This window comes from Chrysoperla carnea, chromosome 1 (genome assembly GCF_905475395.1).
Source record: "Chrysoperla carnea chromosome 1, inChrCarn1.1, whole genome shotgun sequence".
Taxonomy (NCBI): Eukaryota; Metazoa; Arthropoda; class Insecta; order Neuroptera; family Chrysopidae; genus Chrysoperla; species Chrysoperla carnea.
In genome coordinates this window covers 124,883,985-124,910,234 of record NC_058337.1, presented here as the reverse complement: position 1 = coordinate 124,910,234, position 26,250 = coordinate 124,883,985, and the positions used below count along the sequence as shown (strand labels likewise).

Sequence of the window (26,250 nt, the reverse complement as noted above, 5' to 3'; positions counted from 1 at the left end):
TAAGTCAAACTCTTCTAAGTCATTATTCCTTGGGTACGTAGTCATAGTAGGAACAATCAAATCGACGCCAGCACTTCTAGGGGATAATTTCGGCGTTTTTACATATAAATGTGAAAAATAACAATTAATTGAACTTGCTGCATTAGACATTGTGAAAATAAGACCCGAAATTGCATAAATAATATTTTTAAACGTAAATTAACATAATTACTTATTTAAATTTGTTAGAAAATAATATTAGATTTTCAATGTAAACAATATATGTGATCTTTAGAATTATGTGTCCATCCATACAATTAATTTAATAAAGTAGTATATCGTTATTATTGAAACGCCTGATATAAAACTCTTGCACGGTGCGAATCTTCCCGACGCTTCCACCATTTTGTAAGTTTCAATCCTATAAAATCTTTCGTATTTTTTAATTCTATTATGATGCCAATTAAAAGTTAATCATTCGAATAAGAAAATAATTACGTTAAAAAAGGATCCACACCCTTAGCATTTAAAATTCCACAGTCCCCTTATAAATATCGATCTACAAGATTACACGAAGTTACAGATCAATAAGAGTGACTTTTTAAGGACTTCAATTGTTTCAGAAACTAATTATTTTCAAAATATAATTAATCACATTATTATAAATAGAAGAAATTATATCCACGAAATTTCTTGGTTTTGTCCGAAGGTTTTGGATATGAATTCCTGGATGGATTGAAATGAAATAGAATAATAACTATTTTCCAAAAATTCAGTCGCAATCAGAACTTTAATTTGAAAATTATTTCACCTTCTTCTGAGTAAATTTCTATATTTCATTTCTGTACCAAGATATCTTTCCTTCATTCAGAATAATGTAATCGATGACCTATAATATATCGAACTGACAAGTTTTTATAAGAAAATCGTAATTCTCTCGTTTAAGGCAGGTTTAAAACGCTTTTAATGAATACTAAACAACAAAACCTTGGCATTATAAAATTTTGCAGGTTTGACTGTTGGTAAAAGTCATTTCTAAACATTTTAAAATATAAACACATATAATAGAAGATTTATTAAAATTGGTAAAACGTGTTAAATTATAAAATACAAGTGAAAACAAACAATTGACTGAGTTAATTCTTGAAATACCATGCATAGTCAGTGTTGATTTCTTTATCACATTACACATACAAACATGTGACACAAACATAACTGATAATCAAGTATAGTACATATTATACAATTTCCGCCTAATTAACGCCCTCGCTGGTAAACAGTGATGTTTACGAAAAAATGTTTCAAACAAAAGTTGTTTAATTTTTGATAAGGAACATTTTTTACATTTAAACTTTTGTTCTATCTCTAACGGTTTAGAAGATGGATCCTACGGACCCAAGACCCAATTGACCTATGATGCTCATTTACGAACTTGACCTCACTTTTTACGTCCTGAGTACGCTGTAAAAATTTCAGCTCGATATCTATTTTCGTTTTTGAGTTATCGTGTCCACAGACGGACGGACGGACGAAAGGACAACCGGAAATGGACTAATTAGGTGGTTTTATGAACACCTATGACAAAATTTTTTTCCTAGCATCATTATTTTTAAGCGTTACAAACTTGGGACTAAACTTAATATACTATGTATATTTCATATGCATGGTATAAAAATCAGTAAAGTTTTTATGGTATTAACAAGGACAATAAACTTAGTGTATCCGGAAAGTCGTAACTCAATTCTAGATACAACAACAATAAAAAACTAGATATTTAGATCAAATCTATTAAATCATAGGACATATAAAAACAGTTTAAAAAAATTTTTCTTATAGTTTTGTATACGTAAATATTTGCTTGTTAAATATTTTTTTAACACCCACAAATTTTTAATGTCTTAATAATCATAATATGTCCCATTTATTTTCTTACAGTTTTTTTTTTTTTTTATAAAAAGTATTACGTCGTTATCCTACACGCAATATATAAAATACTTTTACATCTACTACTTATATGAAACTGACTTATTGCCTTAAAAAATTCGGTGTAAAACACTCATACAACTTCTATATACAGATAATTAGTGGGATCTCATTTTTGTTTTCTTAAATTAGGATAAAATTTGAATGTGATAGCAAAATCAAATTTTTTGGATTTTAATGACGTCATAGAGTATAAAAAATTAATTTTTTGGATATCTTGGCCAGATTTTGTTCGATTTGAATGAAATTTTTTTTGAAACATACTAACTTTGGGTCGTATTTTTCATTTTTCTTGTTAATGAGTCGTTTAAACCACTCTTTGGGTCGAATGTGGAAACCATGATAGTTTAATTTTGAAAAATATAGCAGTAACGTTAAATTCAATAAGAAATTTGAAAAGTATGGCCCAAAATTAGTAGGATTACATACTTGGTTTATTTAAATAGAATAAAATTTGGGTATGGTAAAGTAAAATCAAATTTTTTGGATTTTAATGACGTCATAGAGTATAAAAAATCAATTTTTTGGATATCTTGGCCAAATTTTGATCGATTTGAATGAAATTTTTTTTGAAACATACTAAATTTGGGTCGTATTTTTCATTTTTCTTGTTAGTAAGTCGATTTTACCACTGCTTGGACCAAATTTAGAAACCATAATAGTTAAATTTTGAAAATATTACAGTAACGTTAAATTTGACCAGAAATTTGAAAAGTACGGACCAAAATTAGTAGGATTATATACTTGGTTTATTAAAATAGGATACAATTTGGGTGTGATAGAGCAAAATCAAATTTTTTGGATTTTAATGACGTCATAGAGTACAAAAATCAATTTTTTGGATATCTTGGCCAAATTTTGTTCGATTTGAATGAAATTTTTTTTGTAGCATACAATCTTTGGGTTGTATTTTCCATTTTTCGTGTTAGTTAGTCGCATTTACCGCTCCTTGGACTAAATGTAGAAACCATGCTAGTTAAAATTTGAAAAATATGGTAGTAACGTTCAATTCAACCCGAAATTTGAAAAGTATGGCCCAAAATTAGTAGGTTTACATACCTGGTTTATTAAAATAGGATAAAATTTGGGTATGATAGAGCAAAATCAAATTTTCTGGACTTTAATGATGTCATAGAGTATAAAAAATCAATTTTTTTGATATCTTGACCAAATTTTGTTGGATTTGAATGAAACTTTTTTTGAAACATACTAATTTTGGGACGTATTTTCCATTTGTTTTGTTAGTAAGTCACTTAAACCACTCCTTGGACCAAATGTAGAAACTATGATAGTAAAATTTTGAAAAATATTGCAGTAACTTTAAATTCAACCAGAAATTTGAAAGTATGGCCCAAAATTAGTAGGATTACATACTCTGTCTATTAAAATACGATAAAATTTGGGTGTAATAGAACAAAATCAAATTTTTTGGATTTTAATGACGTCATAGAGTATAAAAAATCAATTTTTTGGATATCTTGACCAAATTTTGTTCGATTTGAATGAAATTTTTTTTGAAACATACTAAATTTGGGTCGTATTTTCCATTTTTCTTGTTAGTAAGTCGATTTTACCACTGCTTGGACCAAATCTAGAAACCATGATAGTTAAATTTTGAAAATATTGCAGTAACGTTAAATTTGAAAAGTACGGACCAAAATTAGTAGGATTACATACTTGGTTTATTAAAATAGGATAAAATTTGGGTGTCATAGAGCAAAATCAAATTTTTTGGATTTTAATGACGTCATAGAGTACAAAAATCAATTTTTTGGATATCTTGGCCAAATTTTGTTCGATTTGAATGAAATTTTTTTTGAAACCTACTATCTTTGGGTCGTATTTTCCATTTTTTGTATTAGTTAGTCGATTATATCCTTCCTTGGGTCAAATGTGTATTCATCAATGACAATGTATGCTGATGAACACCGCTATTAATTCGAATTGGATATCTTGTTTGACAACTTGCTATTTTCCGATAAATTTTAACCTATTTTATAAATTATCTTCGTTTTAATCTATAGATGGGAGTAATCTTGTGAATGTGTTTATAAATGTTTATATAATAATTGAAATGACACATACAAACAAGTCCTTATATCATGTAATTTACATAAATAGATTAATCAAATAAAATTAATATGTTTCCCGTGCTATTTATTTTAAATTTTTATAAGATATAATTTTATAGTGGGTAATAAATAATCAACCAAATTAGAATAAAAATAAAAATCATAATCATAGTTTTAAGTTTTTAATGAATGAATATTAATAATGATCTTACTCACTACTCTTAAGTCACTCACTACTTACAATTATTACTTATAGTCTTTATTTTGGTGAAATGAACTTTGATTTAATATTAAAATATATAAAAAAATTCCATTGGATGATATAATTTATAAAATATGTCATTGGCATTTCGAATGTACGAATACACAGAAAAAATATGCTTCATTATTATCCATTTCTCCTTTCAAAGTTTTAGTACCCTGTCAAAAATTCAAAAGTAAAATAGTTTCTCGAAATCAAGAAAACTTCTTGTGACTCTTAAGAATGTACAAGCGCTCAATAAATTATTGAAAACAAAAAAATCCCGTTGTGCCGGACTAATTAAGAATGTATGAGCATAGTAGTGGGGACACATATTAAAAAAAAAAATTTTGGAAAACGGTTGACCCTGCAGGTCATCCCTGTAACTTCCCGCTAAGTATTGACTCATAGTCTAAGTATTGACTCATATCTTCTCAAAAATTTCATAGACGTTTGATAAAACACTATTTTTTAAATTTTCAAATCGCGATAACTTTAGAATGAATAAACCGATTTTCACGCGGTTGGTGGCATTCGACGCAGTTTTTGAAGCTTCATGAAGAATCTTTAAGTTTCAATTGATAGAACAAAAAATTTTGAGGTTATTCCGAATTTTGGGTTTTCTTTCGTCAACGATAACTCACGAACGAATCAACCGATTTTGACCGGACTGGTGGTGATCGACGTGGTTTTTTGATGTTGAGAGCTTATTAGTTTTTGGAATTGATCGATACAGCCGTTTAAAAGTTATTCAATTTTTTTTTGCAGTTTTTTTGAAATCTATCGGTTCGAATCGGTCCAAATAGGCCTCAAAATCTAAGTTTGGTCAAGCTCTTTCGAATGGCACCAACCGCGATCAAATCGGACAAGCCGTTCAAAAGTGAGAGGTTTACATACATCCACACACACACACACACACACACACACACACACACACTCATACATACATACAGCCATACAGACACCCTCGCGGAAGTAGTCAGGGAAGCTTCCTGACACCTTAAAACGTCGAGATCTGATGAAAACTCGATTTTGGCAAAACAGGGTGAAAACAATAACTTCCCTATTTTCTTAGCGGGAAGTTAAAAAACATTTTTTTATATTTTGATGGTGAATTATGTTATAACTTGAAAAATATAAGACGAAAAGTATGAATAAATTTTTTCGATATCTGGAATATTTTTCAAAATATCGAAAATTGAAAATTTTGTTTAATTATTTAGCTTTTGATATTTTGAAAACCAAGCCAGAAATCGAAAAATATTATTCTTATTTTTCGGCTAAATTCATAAAGTTATAACAAAATTCATCATCAAAGTTGAAAATAAGATACTACCTTAAACACAATATATGTCACCTACTTTTCAATATTCCATAAAAATTTTAGAACTACTTAATAAATTAGCTTGAAGAGAATAAGGTCTGTTTGAATGTTAATCCATGTTACACTTAAATACCATTTTTATTATCAAATCAACTTGTTCTTTCATTCATTATGACATAGTTATCTACTAATTAATGTCATCAAAGGATTATTTATTTTTATTATCATAATTTTCCAAGTGACATTAAAAAGATACAATGTTCATTAATGAACTAAAGAAATATATTTTACACCCCTTTTATTCGATTTCTCGTGTTTTTTCCGTAATAGTAGTTTATACACAGTTCTTACAGAATTATTCTTTCTAGAAGAAGTGAGCGTTAAACGAAATATTTCAAACTAACATATGAGATTTGAAGAAAGCGAAAATATTCACAGAATTCTTATTTATGGAGTTGCAAACATATAGGAAATTAAAATAGGATCATCCTTTACATCTTATTTTAACGCATGAAAAAAGCATCGCACATCGAATAAGCCACGTTGAAATAATATATACCTTATAATGGGTGATAACATTTTTGTCACCTTATACAGTAATAACCCATTTTTTTTAGTAGGTATAAGAAAATAATCATAAAATTCGTTCTATTTTTATATAATAACTACATTTCTAAAGGCCAAATATTATATTACATTTTGGGCTAACATTAAATAAAATAACCTATTGATATTTTGAGAACATTTTTTATCTAATATATCTATATAATTAATTTTAAATATATATATTTTAATAGTTGAGTACTAATAACTATTTAAAATAAAAATAAATGAAACAAGTGAAAACAAACAATTGACTGAGTTTATTGTTGAAATACCATGTATAGACAGTGTTGATTACTCTGTCACATTACACATACATATATGTCACACACATAATAACTGATATACCCTAATAATAATACAATTTGCGTATAATATGCGCTCTCACGCGTATACAGTGATATTTACGAATAAATTTTTCAAACAAAAGTTGTTTAATTTTTTATAAGAAATATTTCTTACATTTAAACTTTCTATCTTTCTATCTCTAACGGATTACAAGATGGGTAATACGGACCCAAGACCCAATTGGCCTATGTTGCCCATTTACGAACTCGACCTCACTTTATACGTTCTGAGTGCGCTATAAAATTTTCAGCTTGATATCTCTTTTCGTTTTTTAATAGTCGTGATGACAGACGGACAGAAAGACGACAGACGACAGACAAACAGTCTTTCTGGAAATGGACTAATTAAATGATTTTATGAACAGCTATACCAAAATTTTGTTCATAGCATCAATATTTTTAAGCGTTACAAACTTTGGACTAAACTTAATATACCTTGGTATATTTCATATACATGGCATAAAAATTCGAATACACTTCTATTTTTCACTGTTTTAAGATGTTTAACTTTTGTTTAAATTTTGTAAATAATCTGAAAATTCGATTTTAACTCACTTCTGTTTAAATTTTAAACTTACAAAAGCATACAGTACTTTGAAGAGCGAATTACCAAATAGAAATTTGATGGAAGCGCTGTGAAGTATACCAAAGTAATGACTAAATGTATGTATCAAAAAATTTGGGCATATTCAAATTCTTAAAGACGTTCTTAAAAAATTGAGTGTATCAAATATTTGAGGTTGGATTCTGTTCGGTCATAGTTTTGGAAATATCGATGCCTAAAGATTTAGAGAAAATCACTTATAGAAGAAATTAACACAAATGTCATTCATTTTATCACTTTCAATGTATTTTATTGAAAAACGAGTACTGCTTGTTATAATTCCTTTATTAGGAAAATATTTTTATTGCTTTTAACTAATAAATATTAGTTTTCCAAATTAATTTTAAGAAAATTAGCCTTGTTATATAATAAGGCATTCCTTTAAAACACTTCAATATAGGATTTGTATATTAAAAAGGCAAACTTTAAAAGCTCAAAACTATTTCATTTAAAGGTTGTATTGCAATTAAATATTCTCCAGAACCTTGTGAAAGAAACAGCAGCATTTTCAAGAGTTTATCGAAACAAAAAAACTCGGTTCAATCCATATACAAAATTTCAGAAATAGTGAATTAAGTGGAAGAAACTTTTCAAAAGCATTTTGAAGAATTTTTCCAAACAAAAATATTTCGGTCCAATTCACATATAAAATTTCAGATACTCAATAAAACAACTTTAATCTGTAGGTACTGTGAACTATTAATAAAACAGTGTATTTGACCTGAAAATTTTTCAAGCGAAAAGAAATTTTTGTCTACGATCAAAACGTAAACATTAACTTTTATTGTAGACGAAAAAAATTCAAACTATTTAATTAGTTATAATTTTCCGAGTTGGCACCTTTTCTAACATATATTTTTATCATACATCATTTACTTAAGAAAATAATTAAGTCACTCAACTATATTAAAACATATTAATCAATGCAAATTATTAAAACTAATAATAATAATAGTAATAACAATAATAATAATAATTAATTAGTTAGCTCAGAACTCAGTTATGTTTTTTTAATAAATAAATAATATAGTTCTTATTATAATTATACTTTTGTATACATTTATTTATTTTATATTTATAAATATCCCGCATGGATAAATATATTATTTAAAAAAAAAAAAATGATTTAAATATAATGATCATGCGGCTTAAGAATGATTTTAGAGGCCTAGATGAAAACAAATCAAACATTCATTACATTTCGTTAAATCAATATTAATTAAAAATTATAAAAATCTTTTTCGATAAGTGGACACATTCATATAATCGATTTTAACAGACTTACTGCTAGGGTTACGTAGGTGTATAAGGCACTTAATATGAGTTGTAGAACAATTTATTATCTACAAATTTGCTTATGATAATAACATTTTAATAAGATAAAAATCAAAGGAAATGTGAAATAATTAGAGGTATCGAGATTTTAACTTACTGAGGGTTTAAGTTAAGGAGTTTTTAAGGAAGGCAGACAATCGGAGATGGACTAATTAGGTGATTTTATGAACACCTATACCAAAAGTTTGTTCGTAGCATCAATATTTCTAAGCGTTACAAACTTGGGACCAAAATTAGTATACCTTGGCATATATTTCATATATACAGAGTATAAACTAGCTAAAAGTATAACTTTGTAATGGCTCGCGAATGGTATCATATAAAATATATATTTCTAAAATAAAATTATACTTCAATTATTGACAAATATTTTTTATATAATTGTTCCTCAACAAACGTTTATTTCTTTAAAACATCAGGTTGTAAACCATGATCCATGTTATTATCCGCTGTGAAAATATTCAATTCATTTTTTATTTTAAATTTATGACAAATACAACAAAACTCATCTTTATTAATTTGTAAATCAAACCAACGACGATGGCATACATTACATACTTCAAAATTAAAATTCTTTTGAGTAATCTCAAAATTTTCTGCATACATTTTAAAATTAATATCATCTCGATAAAGATATAATTCTTCTTGATATTTTTTTTCGTCGTTTCCGATCATCACCCATTAATGATCAATTACGATCACCCCCTTTACGACCCATCAACGTACGGCGTCGTTTCATTTTATTGCTTCAATAACAATTACTTAATAACTTTAAAATTATAATAACTATAATTAAAATTTTTTCATTACTTGTATTAATATCACTTAATTTTTTTAGTTATTCTACTGTAGAACTGCAAAAATTAATTTTATTATCACGTTTTTTGTATTTTTCATTATGACGTTTTTTAATACTTGAAAGAATCTACAGATGGCCACTCAATTAAAATTAATATTAAAAGTAGCCAATTATATATTAGTATTAGATGTAGCTCACAGATGGTGCCACTGTCTCTGCATATATATAGATTGTATACATACATGTATAAAAAATACTGTTGTTTTTTATTATTTATTATTTATACAATTTTTTCTAAAAATAATGATTGATAACACATCTAGACATAAATATAGAACTACAACATTTCATTTCATGTCTAAATCTTTTGTATTTTTTTTGTAAAGTTTACCACCAAAAAGTTACATTTTAATTAAAGAGAATTGAAAAAAATACACTCGAACCAGGACTCGAACCCGGACTTCTTGGATTCATGTCAAGCGCCCTACCACAATACACAGTACAATAATAAGTAATAATAATAAATAAGGTGGATAAACAAAGTAAAAAATTCATTGAGTTGAAAAAATTGCATTCGTGTCTAGAACTCGAATAGCCTAATTGGTAGGGCGCTTGACATGAATCCAAGAAGTCCGGGTTCGAGTCCTGGTTCGAGTGTATTTTTTTCAATTCTCTTTAATTAAGATTGCTAGACAAGACATTTGTCAATTTAGTTTACGATTGAATGTAACATATTATATATCAAAATTAGTCGAAAGACCATGATGTAAATATTGTGTGCATAATTAAATGTGAACAACAATAATAAGTAATAATAATAAATAAGGTGGATAAACAAAGTAAAAAATTCATTGAGTTGAAAAAATTGCATTCGTGTCTAGAACTCGAATAGCCTAATTGGTAGGGCGCTTGACATGAATCCAAGAAGTCCGGGTTCGAGTCCTGGTTCGAGTGTATTTTTTTCAATTCTCTTTAATTAAGATTGCTAGACAAGACATTTGTCAATTTAGTTTACGATTGAATGTAACATATTATATATCAAAATTAGTCGAAAGACCATGATGTAAATATTGTGTGCATAATTAAATGTGAACAACAATAATAAGTAATAGTTACATTTTAACCTAGTAGAGGCTCGCTTCGCTCGCCTAATAAAGATAAATTATTGAGATCGTCAAAATATTACTTGAAGTTATTGAGGTCCAATACCGAAATTATTCGAATTATATTTTAAGTAAAACATATTTTAGGCTCTAAGTCTAAACCTAACGTTAATCTACCGTCTCTTAGTCTTCATATAATTTATTTGCCCCAAACCGCATCATGAATAATTGAACTAATGAAGAATTTAACTAAATGTTAAAAAATAAATACATGGGTAGCCTCTGTTGATATATCTAAAACAGGGACATTAAAAACCAGCATTATTTTTAACGTGTATTTTTTGTTCAAGTATCAAATTCTGAACGGTAAATGATAATAACAAATTGAATATCGCAACAAATCCTAATTATTTACGGATCCCTTGTAATAACTTATTCTTATCTTATTTAATTTGATAAAATTTACATACAATTGAAAAACATTATTGTTTCGTTTCGCTCGCCATATTCTTTTATATACACATTTAACAACAATCATGCATATAATCAATGAATACGAATATGTTTTTTGCTATTTCTTGAATGGGACGTATCAAAAGACCAACCATAGCAGTCGATTATATCAACAAGTGATATTTAATTATATATTTTTATTTAAATTTTATTATTATAAAGTATTCAAAGTTATTTTATTCAGATAATGTTCTTTATAGTTTATGTTAATTATAATTGGAATTTTTATTGTTAAAAATATCACCAGTATATCAAGATAAATATCTTTAAAACTATAAAATAATTTTTTATCGATACTTATTCGCCAGTGTACGTTTATTCAATGCCTGATTATGAAATAAAATTTTTTAATTTTAATTTCTTGCAAGATACCTTACAAATTTAGACTAAGATAAGGTAAAATGTAACATCTCATCCCAACTTGATCGTAGACAACTTGATCGTATAAAACCGACTATATTTAACGCAACTCTTCTCCCATTCCTCTAAGGCAGTTGGAATACGTAAGATGCCCAGCAGACCTTTCCTTGTCCTTGGTTGTTTCATTTTTCATTCCAAATTTTTTACTTTTGTATGCCTGATCCACCTAAATCTTCTGATTTAGATGTACTCTTATTTTCCACGGCTCGTTTTCCCAGATTGGTTCATTTAGCTTTTCCAAAGGAGTTTTGATGTGGAAAATAATTGAATTATTCCTGTATTTTAATTTTATTACTCGTTCGAATATTCTCAAAAGGTTTTTTTTTATTATCAGTTTTGTTTTGATACTTTTCGACTCCATGTAAAATCACTTTTCTTAGGAATTCAATAAAATTGAAATATTTGGTTAAAAAAGTATTATGTATTTATTAAACAAAAGGAAGGTTTTTCACCGTTTCTAGAATGATTGATTGTACTCCGAATATATCTGTTTTGCAATATCTAAGATTGGCCTTTCTTAAGGGGAGACAAGGGTATAAAATCGATTTTTTTTTTCTGATACTACAACTTATAAGAAATATTCTCATTGAAGCCATTAAGACCAAAACTTGCCGAGTTAAAGTCCGTTGAGATGACTTGGTTCTCACTGGCTGAATTTTCAATATTTTTTATGAAAATGTAGTAGAATATTGTTAGAATAATGCTTAATAATGTACAATAAGTTTAAAAATATGCATAAATAAGGTGCTCTGTAAAAACCCTTGTCCCCTATTAAGATTTAGAATGAGAACTACCCCAACATTAGAGTCATTATAGTGCAGAAATATTACTAGTCAGTACAGCATAATCTACCACAGTTCAAACTGACAACTTCCCATTTGTGAGCTTTATATGCTTTTTATCTCTCTTACACATGGCTGGTACTAAACAAAAAATATTAGCACTCATAAATATCATATGGGCAATGAAAACACCTCCATAACGCCTTTTCATTCCCGGAATATTGCCGAGATTGATTTAAATAAATCGAAATGTAATTTAAACCTTTAGTTATCATATGAACATATATTACCCACGCTTTTGAAGCTTCTACTAAACCAAACTATTATAAATAAATTATAAATGTATCAAATAACATTTCAAAAAATTTATTTTTGGTGTGACAAAACCATTCTTTTTATTAGACAGATGAGTGAAGGGAGGAATTCAACTAAAAATATCTAATTTTTTTAACGACCTACATGATGACAATAAGAAATACCTTTGTGACATACAATACCAATAAGATATTTTTCCACATCGAAGATTTATTATTCTTTTTTCTCTGTAAAAGAAACTAAAAACTTGAAATAAGATAAAATAAAATAAAAAAACACCTCAAGACAAACCTACTTATAATATTATCAATACAAAATAAAATTATTTTTACCCATATAAGATTTCTTTATCCATATATGACAATCGTTTATAGTTATTATCGATCATTTTTTTGTTGTTGTATTATATTATAAGATTCTCCGCTAATTTTATATTCAATATATAATCCATTATATTATATATTGAGCCCTAAACCGGTTATATTATATCATTAGACGCGTACCATACAATATGATATATTATTAATAAAATTGTTTATATACAGAATCACGAATTTCTTGGGAGTGACTGAATTTTTAGGGTTCCGTAATTTAGTAAGGGTATGAGGATTTATTTTTCACGAATTGAAACAGGTGTCAAAATTCAATTAACAAGCGTTGACATTGATTGAAGAGACTTCCCTTCCCTCAAAAAAGCTGATAACCTAAGTTAAGCCGTTGTATAGATTTTCATTAACAAGTAAAAACTGAAAATTATGCTGCGTATGACAAATTCAATGCCATTAGTACGATTATGGTAGAAGTATTGGATACAATCATTTTTATGTACATGACATGAAAGCCAAGACCAAATTGTCGAAGTCGAGACTATATCGTTCAAGACAATACCGTTGTCGAGACTCAATGATTTTTGTTTATATACCGAAATAAATTAAAATTGATCTTTGTCCTGATGTCGATTTCAATGTACCTTTCGTTAAAATTTAAAAATATGCGAAAATACTTACATGACAATCGATCTGAAATAAAAATTAAAATTGATTGATAAACATGAAAGAAAAGAGCAATTAAATAATTTTATCTATCTTTTTCTTGTAAAACAACTTTTGGTATGTAATTTCAATGGCAGTCGCAAGTTATGACGTCACCACGTATTGTTTTTCTTTATTTCCATTTGTACATTTAAATCCTATATTTTTTCAAAATTTTAGGACAAAGGCCTACGAAACCGAGGCGATACGAGACAAATTATTACTAGATCGAGACAAAATATTTTCTGTGAAACTCTAGATAAAAAAATATTTTATAATACATTTATCCGCGCTTCCACCAATATGAAGATATCTTAAATAATTAGGAAAAAGTTGGTCTTAAAAACAATATATACACTATAAGAACCAGTCGCGAGCAACTATCCTTTAAAAATGTTATAAAATTTAATGGGACATCACATGACTGTCTTGTAAAAAAACTACATATTCAGGCATCGCATCCAGGCTAAAACTAGTCAAAATAAAATTAAGATTTCCAAATTGTTTCCAAAACGGACATTTCGGTTAAAATCCCAAAACCGAATTTTTTGCTACAAAACTTGCATTGAAAACAGTATATCTTTTTTGGAGAGGCTTGTTTTTATAGACAAATATTTTTATAGGTTCACTAGACTTTATAGTTTTACCTATCAATTCGTTTTTATATTTCTTCATTCGTTCGGAGGACCGAAATCGATAAAACACTCGTATGGATAATTTTTGAATGCAATACCTTTCGGAGAAGGCTTTGATATTGTCTTTGAAAGCAAATTTCACCTTTTAGTACACATTTTGCATACAGTAGTTGAAAAGTTTTTTTTTTTCCAAGGATGGATTATCATACATGAAAAATTTGTATTATTCTAATTAATTAATTATAGTCGACACTCCCCTCAATTGAAATGTCTATCAAAAATGATATAAATAACATTCTCTCGTAATTTTCCATGTGGAAGGTTATCCTTGAGACTCAGCGTTGGATAGAAAATGCGAAAAATAATATTTATTCCATCATTTTATGAAAAAAATACCAAAAGCATTCTGTAAATAGATCTTAGACTGTCATCTCAAAAAAATGCATAATTTCACTTGTTTTGTATAATTGAAAGCCTTGATATTGAAATTGACGGTTCGTGTATAAATTACTACGGAATTTTATCTTATGCGTATTTAACACGCACTTGGCGAATTGCATATACGTGTCTGAGTCACAGACGACACACTAATGGACAGACACAATAATATCTCAAAATAAATTTGTTTTGCTATTTATTAAAAATGATGTGATACTTTTTAAAACTACAATGAAACCACAATATAAATAATACATATAACTCTTTAAAAGAATAACAGGATGAATTCTAAGATTCTATTACATTATATTTTCATTTAGTTTCCCATTTTCTCACAAATAATAAAAACTAAAGCTTAATTCGGTCATGTTTTGAGAAATTAATGGAATAAAATTGTCAATTAAGATCTGCCAATATTTTCAGGAATATAGTTCACAGAATTCAATGTATTTTTAAGATGGGCGTGGTAGACAGTTCCTTTTTAGCGAGCTGAATCCTAATCTGAAGCTCAAAATTGCTCTAGAAATTCCATCATAAACAACAAAATGTCCTTTTTCTGAAATTGTTAAACAATAGGAAATTTCGTTGTAGCATGTAGCGTTTTGACGCCAGAAAACCTGATTTTTTGGTATTTTAAATGATTATCGGGTAATGAAACAAATAACAATCCGAGAAAATAAATTTTCCGTCGTAGACCGGAAAAGTTATTTTCCCAAACAATTCTATTATTAATTTAATTTACCAGTAACCATTTAAAACAAGTTTCATGGCGTCAAAACGCTACTTGAAAGTAGCTATTGTTTAACAATTATCAAAAATAGCGTGTGCATTTCGTAGGGAAAGCACATTTCCGGACTTCTACTACACAAACTAATATTTTTCCCCGTATTCGAAATCATGTTACTTCGGGAAGTAATTTTTCGACACGAAACAATTTATAACTTCAGAAAGTCCCCGTTGTTCTCTTTCACAACCCTTTTCGCATTTTTCTGTGTATAATTTTTACTTCAAATTTGGATACAGCACGTCAAAAATTACCAGAAAGTAAACTTGCATACAAAAGCTTGACACAAAAATAAGCTTGCATACAAAAAAATTCGACCCGTGTAATTGATGATAAAAGGCTTGTACCTCACAACAGAAAGCCAGAATATCGAGAGAAATAATCAAAAGAGTTGTCACATAATTGGATTGATAACTATTCGAGCTCCTCATTTGAGAATTCCTTTTTTTAAGCTCTTAGTATTTATCACAAAATGGTCAGCATAAGCAATCTAATAATTTGAAGATCTGAAAACAAACTATATTTGATTGACTGCTGCATATTGCATTTTAACCTCTCATACTCTAAACGGTTGTTAAATAGAAATGTAAATAATAAATAACACGCAGTAAATAAATTAACGTACAATAGCGTGCTGTCTGGTTATTTTTTAGTTTAATTTTTACACCAGCGGGTATCCCATGACTTGATTATTTAAAAAAAAACACTAATTAAAGCAAATCTAGTTAATGTTTAAATGCTAGAAGTTTTACTGTACCTATAAAACTGCATTCTATAAACATTCATTTCTAGATTGCCATTTTCTACGAAAATAACTGCATTATAAATTTGTAGCAAATTAAATAATTTTATTCTATATATTTATAAAATTAAAATAACAACTATTAAAATTACTTAAAACTTGTAATAAGGAAAAAGGTTAATGATCTTTTTAATAGTTACATATAATGAATATGTATTTATATATATTTTTTCTACATAAAATATACCTAATAACTATATTTTGATTTACTACAAAAGCTGGATAAACAAGCTGTCGAATATAAACCCACATCCTTTGAAAAAATAATTTTTTTTAACATTTACATTTTACATAGACAGTCGTTCAACCCAAGTTGTTAATATTTTATAATATCGAATAAAAGATAAACAAAGTTGTAGGGGTGTGCAGTTTATACTTTGCCTGGAGTCTTAAAATTTAGATCAATATAATATGATACTTATAATATGATGTCACATCTTGGTAGGCATAAAAAACATTTAGATCAATATCTAAGAAAAACTCAAAGGTAGGACAGGACTGCTGAACGTCCTTAAATGAACTGGTGGAACAAATGCATGTAAATCTAATATGGGTAGCGAGAACAGAGACATTCCAGGGAATCGCGAAGCCGGGAACTGTCTTTGCGAACTGCATTGTTCCTGAGTGGGGAAATCTTAAGAAAGGCCAATCTTAGATGGATGGATGAACACACTTGTGGTACTGCAAGGTAGATATGGTGGCAGTACAATCGTAGGCGTTTCGCAGATCTCATCTCGTTTCAGAGGGTCTCTATAATCCAAAACGTTGTGGCTATTACAGGACACTATCTTGGCGGCAGGCACGTTGAATGATTGGACCTGTCACAATGGGGAGAGGGAGGGAACGATGTCACATCTTCTCTGCCGATGTCCAGCACTTGCAATGAAAAAATGCACTCACTTGAGTTAGCCTTTTTTTACGACGTTTTTGGCCTGAAGTCCGTTGAAGTGCGTCAAAGCACCTTGGTGTTGTTAAAAAGCTCCAAATGGCTCATCGAATAGTGGGGGGTCAACCTTTTCCGGTATCACAACGGGCCCTATAGTCTAAATGTATCCCACCTCAGGACAGCCACTTAAACTTTACCTATGAAAAACAACTTAACTTCGTTGTAGTGTAGTAAAATTCGTTTCATTTATATCTCCGCAGTTTAACTTTAGCTTGAAATGTTAAAGACTGTACAAGCAAGACATGGTGGAAATTTTTAGACCATCTTTACGCATTTATTAACTGTGAAAATATGCTCGAGCAGAGGAAACTGATGGACATAGTGACTGACAGGTGACTAAAGAATTGGAATAATAATAAAATCTTTTGAAGTAACACACAATTTTCGGCGATTTGGAATCTCGGAAACGGATCCAATGATTTTCATAAAATTTAGTATGCAGGAGGTTTTTGGGGCGAAAAATCGATCTAGATAGGTTTCATTTTTAGATAACGTCATTTCATCTCGGAAACGGCTCCAACGATTTTCCTCCTATCGGAGGCGAAAAATCGATCTCGCTAGATATAATTTCTACTAAATATAATTTCCTAGCAACATGATTTACCAAAAATACTAACGAGCAAAGCTCGGTCATCCAGGTACTGAAGATTCAATACCAAAATATTTATAGTATTTTAGAGAAGGGTTATATTTGACACTTTATAGTAGCCTCAGAAGTATTATTTATTATTTATTTAGATTTATCCTCATCTCTCAGTCTATAATAAATAATGTCAAATTGTTTAGAAATCGAAATGAATTACTATTATGTATGATCTAACATAAAAACGTACATATTTGCTTTTATAATGATACGCATAGTGTATAATATACATAAATTAGTCAACCTACGTGCAATAATTTTTAGAAGAAATAAACTAATAATACATAAATTCGTATACTATTGTAAACTTTAAAATACAGGAACGCATTCAGAAAATAAACGCATATTATTCATGTTGATCTAGTCACTATGTAGATTCTTCGGGAAAGCGTCTTTGCATGACTAAACGATTTAGTCACAGAAAATATTTTTGAACCACTTACAGAATTGTGAAAATACGTTTTCCAAGCAACAAAAATTGTGCTACAAATTTTCGGACTTATTTCAGATTTTCACCTAATACGCAGGTAGCAACTTTTTTTGCTTGCAAAACGTGGTTTTCACTCCCCTGAGGAATCCATTCAATGAAAGATCCAAATAACATACCAAAAAAAAGCAGCTGTGCATAGTCTTTACTGCTTTCGAAAATTTTGAAAATTTGTTTATCTACAAATTTTTATCTCCTTGGCTTTTATATTTTTGGAGAAAATGAACACCAAAGTTGCCCTAATTTGCTCTCTCACGATAAAACAATGATGAAGAAACATTTTTTACATTTAAAATTTTGTTTGATGATTTCTATCTCTAGCGATTTAACATAAGCAAAATGATAGTAGCAACTAATGTCAAAAGCTCAAAGTTTTTGAATTGAACTGCAAAAACGGATCATGGATTACGCAGCTTGCACAACTTTATTTTGCTTGCAAAAACATAGACATATCAAAAAATCAGGTTTACATCACGTTTTGTGATTTTAGTTGCTTTTTTGTAAGATTTTACCGGCGTATAAACCCAAAACAAAAAAATCACAGAAACAAGTTTTTTTTAACCTCATAACAACAGGCATATCTTTTTAATCACTTTTAAAAGTCGAATAAGGATTATCCCAATCCAATGGTCGACCTGTGACATTCAACGCTCAAAATAACATATTATTATTTTATGCAAAACATTTCTATTGGAGGTCACAAAGCCCCGTCTGATTAACATCTTTACCGAATGAATCAAGTAGGTATATGGTAATATTCACTCCATAGTCACAACTGTATTCTCCAACACCATCTGAATTTTAAAAATATTCTTTTAGATTAAATTTTTAATTTCAATCAAGTAGTACTTTTAGACTGTGGTAATAAATACTAAGTAATAAATGCCAAGACTGGTTATTCAAAGCATAAAAAAATTAATTAAAATTATTTCTTTGTTCACAGGAGTATTAACCTCCGAAGAAAACAAACAAAAACATTATTTAATTGTAAATAAATCATCAAAAGGTGAAATAATAGTAACAAAATTAGCAATTTTGCTAATGGCATCAACATTTTTACTATTATTAATTGCGGCAGTGATTGGTACCTATTTCTTAACAATACATTTTGTTGAGGCTAATGCTACAACTGCAAATCATGAAGAGAATGGACATCATAATGGATACCATCATAATGGTAATTCACCCGCATCATCATCGTCGTCAGGAGCGGCTGCAGCCTACAGTAAAGATAATGATAAGTTATTAAAAAGTGCATTATTAAATATAGATGCATCACTACCTGTTAATAATAAAAAACCAAAGAAGAATGTTAATTATCGTTTACCTACGCATATGAAACCAACGCACTACAGGTATATTAATTATGAAATTATTTTGTATTTAATATTTTTACTAGGTGATATATTATATTTTTGTCTCTATATAAATCATAACTTATCTGAAATGTAATTTATAGCGGGAAGCGAAAGGCTTAAGTGCAGAGGAAAACATTTGACATCAATAACCAGAACTGGCAATTTTGCTTTGGGCAATAAACTGGCTTTCTTATATTACATATTAACCCCATATGTTTATGAAGTTAGCGTAGCCAAGTCATAGGGTCGTAATAAAATTTACACCATATTTTTTGCTAATTATTTGCTATTTTTTGCCATAGCCGTTTACGAAAAACAATGGTCTTGCTGACTTGAGACTGAAATCACCGTAGCCAACGCTATATATCCGGATCTCTTACACTTACCAAAACAAATTTGTGGCATCTTTTTCGGCTAATTTTTTGCATATTTTTGATTTTTTAATAGCATTTTGTCAAGTTTACCATTGGACCTACATAGATTAATTGAATTATATTATCTTTGATAAAAACTAAAGAGTAGAGCGCAAAATTCGATTGGAGGGGGGCTGAAACCATAGTTTCAAGGCCCCTAGAGATTTTTCCCACTGGGTCCCTTCCTTAAATTCACTGTGAAGGTCTAACCGAAAATAAACATAAATTAATTTTAGAAGTACTTTCCGTCTAAATACTGAGTTTTTGAAAACATTAAAAATTTCCACAATATTGACACAATTGGATAGTTTTTAATTTATTAATATTTTCTTTTTTTCCAGAATTCAACTAACGCCATTCATAACAGAAGGCAATTTTACAACGGATGGTGATGTCTCAATAAAATTAACATGTTTAAAAAATTCATATAACATCACATTAAATGTTAATGATATATTAATTGATGAACGTAGCGTAAATTTATGTCAATTTGATTATAAGCAAACTGAATGTAATAATATTGAAATACGTGATCACTTGTATGATAAAGATACACAGCAATATATTGTTATTACAAAAGAGAAATTAATTACCACGAGAAATTATACCTTAAATATACGATTTCGTTCAAATTTAAATGATTTATTACAAGGATTTTATCGGAGTTCGTATATTGATCCAGAAACTGAAGAAAAGAGGTAAGTTCTTAGCATAGTGTTTGTACAAAACTATACATTTCTAAGAGAGGAAAATGACAGAATAATAATTCTCACAAGATAAATAATGCCTTCTTGTTGGCAGTTATTTGTCTAAGCGTTTTCTCGAAGGTATTCTATACTCTTAGCTTCCGACAGTACTTTTACGGCTTACTTTCCCCCATAATGAAAACACACACAAAAAAGATAACAACTTTCCAAATTACCATTTCCTGGGTCGATAACTTTGCTCTGCTTTTTTGTGGCTCTGGAGAATCACAAAAAAACATTGACATTTAAACAAAGGCAAACTAGTTGCTTTAGCTTGATGTAATTGTAAAGCCTCCAGCATACGTTGTTTTAAATCCAAGTAGCAGAAACACAAGATGAACCATTTTGCAAGGCACGCCATTAGTGCTCTAAAATAATTGTTATCAAACATAAAAACTAACATGTCACATAAATTCTTATACGAATCTGGTACAGCATCCTTCTCGCAGACTTTTAATTTGAAGTAGTTTATGTATAATTTAAATTATATTTTAATTTTTAGATGGATGGCAAGTACACAATTTTCACCGACAGACGCACGGCGTGCATTTCCTTGCTTTGACGAGCCAAGTTTTAAATCAACATTTAAAATTAGTATAGCACGTGATTCAACACGTCACACATCTTTAAGTAATATGCCATTACGAAAAACACAACAAATGTAAGTAAATTATTATATTTTCTTTAATGACAAGCGACAATGAACTTCTTGCAACATGCCATCTAATTGGAAAAAAGCCATCTTTTATTTTAAATCGAAATGTTAATAATTACTGAAATCATTGCTGTAGGCAAATTGGGTAACACGAATTTACCATCCGGTGAATGTCACTTTGGATATTTGACCTTTTCGACCTTTCTTTTAATTAATTAATTTTTAAAATGTAAATAAATTTTTAGACCATCACAAGAAAACTGGGTATGGGATCATTACGAAGAAACACCAGTAATGTCCACATATTTAGTGGGATTTGTTGTATCTGATTTAAAAGCAGCCACAAAAATAACACCTGACGCACCTAATCAAAAAGTGAATATTTCCTATTGGTCACGTGAAAGTGTTACAAATAGCACAATGTACGCACAAATTATCACACCACAATTGTTATCATTTTTTGAAACATATTTTGGTATACCATTCCCGTTACCAAAACAAGATTTAGTCGCTATACCAGATTTTGGATTTTCGGCAATGGAAAATTGGGGTTTGATTACATTTAGAGAGTCTGTGTTATTATTTAATGAAACTGTATCAACAGCAAGATCATTACAAAGTACAGCAACAACAATTGCGCATGAGTTGGGCCATCAATGGTTTGGAAATTTGGTAACACCAGCAAGGTGGGAAGATTTATGGTTAAAAGAAGGTTTTGCTGACTTTTCTGCGTATTTGGGTGTTCATCAAGTAAGAAATTAAATTTATTTTATATCTATATCGCATTTAGTCCTTGGGTACAATGTTTTTTGACATTATTGGTTAATGAAGGAACAACCTCGGATCTAGGGGAGGACCTAGAAAGCAATTCTAGGTGATAAATAGAAGTTTCCTTTATCCCATGTCCAAACATTTAAAATTTCCACAAGAAAAAGCATTTATGCACCGAATCAAATATTTTCAAATGTTTTTGCTTATTTTTTTAGATTGAAAAAACATGGCAAATGGCAGACCAATTTGTTTTAGAAGTAACTTTCAAAGCATTCGGCTTAGACCAAACGAAATCATCACATCCGATTTCAGTACCCGTAAATAATCCAACAGATATTCGTCAAATATTTGACCCGATATCGTATAGCAAAGGTGCAGCAATTATTCGTATGATGTCACAGTTCTTAGGCGAAAGCGCTTTCCGTAATGGTTTAAAATATTATTTACACGAATACAGTTACAGCAATGGAAAACAAGATGATTTGTGGAGAGCATTACACGACCATAGCGAAGAAAATACATTGCCTAAAGGTGTAACAGTTAAAACTATTATGGATTCATGGACATTAAAAGCTGGATTCCCTATAATTACAGTTAAACGTGATTATGAAAATGATACTGCTATTATTACTCAAGTAAGTAATAATAGAGAATGTCAATTCGTTATCCATAAAATTCTTACATTCGAGGACATTTTCAGAAAAGATTCTTAATAACTGAATCTCCCCAAACTGATAATGAAGAAAAGACATTATGGTACATTCCAGTTACATACACAACCCAAACTAAACCTGAATTTAATGATACACGAACCAGATTATGGATGACTAAGAAAGAAGAAATGATTGAAAATTTACCAAAGGACGGTTGGGTGGTTCTTAATATTCAAACTGTTGGTAAGTTTTAATATAATCACTTGGACAAGAACATAAATTAGGACATGAAATTCCTATTCTAGTAATCGGTCGTTGCGTACTTTGTACTGCGCATCAGGCTGTCTAAGTGATTGATAACATGTTTTCAACCACTTTAAATTGATGGAAAAAGACAAAAAATTGAAAACGAAAGACAGCCTAATGCGCAGTACCAAGTACGCAACGATCGGGACGACTATACCTCCTGCAGATAGGCGACATTTTTCCTGCTACCCTCTCTCTAGTTTTACGCCCTTAATACATATGTTCTTGGACTTGGGCAAATTAATAAATATATAACCACACTTTTTGTCCTTTTACAGGGTTCTACCGAGTAAATTACGATCAAGCCAATTGGGAAATGTTAACACAACGATTTGTTAATTTCCCAGAAATAACACGTGTACAGTTTATCGATGACTCAATGAGTATTGCGCGAGCTAATCAATTAAATTATAGTATTGCTTTGGATATGTTAAAACAAATACCAAAAACTCAATTTAGTTATCTTGGATGGAAAACAGTCATTGACCAATTAAACTATTTATACAATATGCTTGCATTTAGTCCATCGTTTGGCAATTTCCAGGTAAATCATTATTTTTATTAATTAACTACTAGGTGTGAACTACCCGCTTCGCTTGAACAAGTTCAATTTACAAAGGATTGTTGTGTTATAACCTTCACTTCATATTCCGTCACTACCCTCCTTTTGTTCACAATTTAGCCACACAGAAAGTTCACAGCTTCTCCGTCGGATTTCTCCCAGGGTTGATGAATCCAAGGTTTCGGACTCAAACATTCTAAACCCGACATCCTGAAACATATAGGGGTGAGTTGTCATCCATACAGGCCCTCCCTAAAAGTAATATCAACAGAGATCCCCATGTTATAAAGGTGGTATTTTAATCGACAGTGTCCTGCCAAGGGTCCCACCATCCTTTTCAACTGTGTCCTAATGAAATTCAGGCGAGCGCAGTCGAATGGTCTAACTGTAGTTATACATAAAGTCCAAGTAATCAAGATGGGCTTATTGTAGCCATTCCTTGATTCGATAAATTACGGAGCATCTTGCTGTAGGAATTACAGGCTCGGGTGAATGGGGCGTTTGAGACGAGCCCTCTCATGCCAACAAGTCCGCTTCTAAACTTCCTTTAAAGCCAGAATGGTCCGGTACCTAGATCAGTCTGACTATGTTATTCAGTGTCAAGCGATTCAGTTCCTAAAAGCATTCATAGACTAAGCTCGATTGAAATCTTGAGATTAATCCGTCAAAATTATGGTTTTTCGTTCTAAATAATTCCTGTCGCACGAAATACTCTTGGAGAATTTCATTAGAACTTCTAAATGACGTGTATAATAACAAGGGTTCGTAGAAGTATTCGATAGAGACAACTTATCTACACATGAATTTCTAAATGCAGTTTATTTAAAATTCCTTTGACAATTGCTATGTTTGAAAAGACCTTCCTCTAAACATGAGATGTGAAGTGAAGAACATTTTCTGAAGTTGGCTATTTTTTTGTCATCCTCGTCGTTATTTTTTTAAATGAAAATTAATATTTCACGATTTTCTTTTAGACATTTATACATACAATTGTACAAGGCACATACTCACGATTTGATTTTGATGAAAAACCGGAAGATCCACATATAATTAAATTACATCGAGCACAAATTTTATCATTAGCATGTCAAATGGGATACGAACATTGTACAAACCGTGCCCAATATTTATTTAGAGAATGGATGATTGATCCAAGAACTACGTAAGTATCGAAATAAAATGACAACTCTTGTATAGAAATTAATGGAACTTTTTTTTCGTTTAGGGTTAAACCAAATTTAAAATATGTTGTTTATTGTACATCGGTTCGAGAGGGTGGCGAACGAGAATGGAATTTCCTGTTTGATCATTATATGAAATCGGATTCAGCATCGGACAAAGTAGTCATATTACAATCATTAGGATGTTCATCAACGCATTGGTTGTTAGCCAGGTAACTCTATTCAAAAATCTTCTCAAAATTCTAAAAATTCAATTCTGCTCATATAACACAGGTCTCTACAACAACAAAAATGCATAGGATTTATTTTGTTCCCACAAAAATTGGATAACATCTTAAAAAACGTCTATCACGTCAGATTTTTTTTCAAAATTGTTTTATAAAATCAAAAATTGGAGGATTTTAGGGGGACAATAGAGGGGGGGAACGTCGCAGTCTATGGAAACTGTCAATTGATCATATTCCAAGAAATTAGCGATACCTGATTAGTTTGTGATAACCCAAGCGAAAAACAGAAAATGAAAAACGAAAACTTGGAAATTGGAAATTAAGACCTATTTTCAACAACTAATCTTATTTTTATTTGTTGCAGGTATTTAAATATGACAATTAGTGAAAATAGCCCAATTCGAAAACAAGATGGAGCCACAGTTTTCGAAGCTATTGCCAATAATATTTATGGTGCTGAATTAGCACTTAATTTCCTACGTAATCAGTGGGATCAAGTTAATGCATAGTAAGTACAGATTCATTTATTTATGCCAAGAATCCTTTTACTTTTGTCGGAAAATTTCACAGCTATTAATAAAATGGAATGTAGAGAAGTATTTTCTACGTCCAAAACTGGTGCTAAGTTATCTCCGGCTCTCAGATTTTGCGAAACGCTAATAAATTCACACGATTTTTTTTTCGCCTTTTGTGAATGAAATCGTTCTAATTTTTACTTTTTGCCAGTGGAGTGACCTTTTTCATGTCTGAACATTTCCAGTACACCAGAGCGTTCTTTATCTTCAATATAATAATCCAAATTTTTGAAATGCATTAAAGCATGATGTGCTTTCAAAGAAATGATTATCATTTTAAGCCTATTGGTTGAGATTCCGGTTGGAGTTGGCTGCAGCATTTCATTACCACCGTAAAATCTGTTAACAATGAGTAATAATTAGCCACTTTCCCTTTAATTGACTTAACGAACTTGAGATAAAAATCGTTTCTATAATACTTTGACTAAAAATGGCGACTGTAAATTTACGACTATACTACTCGAAAAGATTTAAAATTTAATTAATTTTTTAGTTATGGAGAAGCTTTTAACACTGTTACAAAAATGGTAAAATCCGCGCACACATTTTTGAATACACCAGCACAATTGGAGGAGGTATGCAAAAAAATTTAAAACTTTATAAAAATATTTGCTAAT

The 26,250-nt window shown here is 29.8% G+C and overlaps 1 protein-coding gene across 2 annotated transcripts in view; it reads left to right on the top strand.

The window, feature by feature from the left end:
• Positions 1–26,250, top strand: part of LOC123297959 (aminopeptidase N-like) — an 89,938-nt gene that overhangs the window by 62,860 nt on the left and 828 nt on the right. For both annotated transcript variants that reach the window (XM_044879803.1, XM_044879811.1), the window contains exons 2-12: positions 19,130–19,541; positions 20,299–20,655; positions 21,206–21,364; positions 21,604–22,108; positions 22,345–22,764; positions 22,830–23,025; positions 23,367–23,632; positions 24,625–24,812; positions 24,876–25,043; positions 25,423–25,566; positions 26,127–26,208. In XM_044879803.1, coding sequence (XP_044735738.1) covers positions 19,130–19,541; positions 20,299–20,655; positions 21,206–21,364; positions 21,604–22,108; positions 22,345–22,764; positions 22,830–23,025; positions 23,367–23,632; positions 24,625–24,812; positions 24,876–25,043; positions 25,423–25,566; positions 26,127–26,208 — 2,897 coding nt within the window. The remainder of the gene's footprint in view (positions 1–19,129; positions 19,542–20,298; positions 20,656–21,205; positions 21,365–21,603; positions 22,109–22,344; positions 22,765–22,829; positions 23,026–23,366; positions 23,633–24,624; positions 24,813–24,875; positions 25,044–25,422; positions 25,567–26,126; positions 26,209–26,250) is intronic.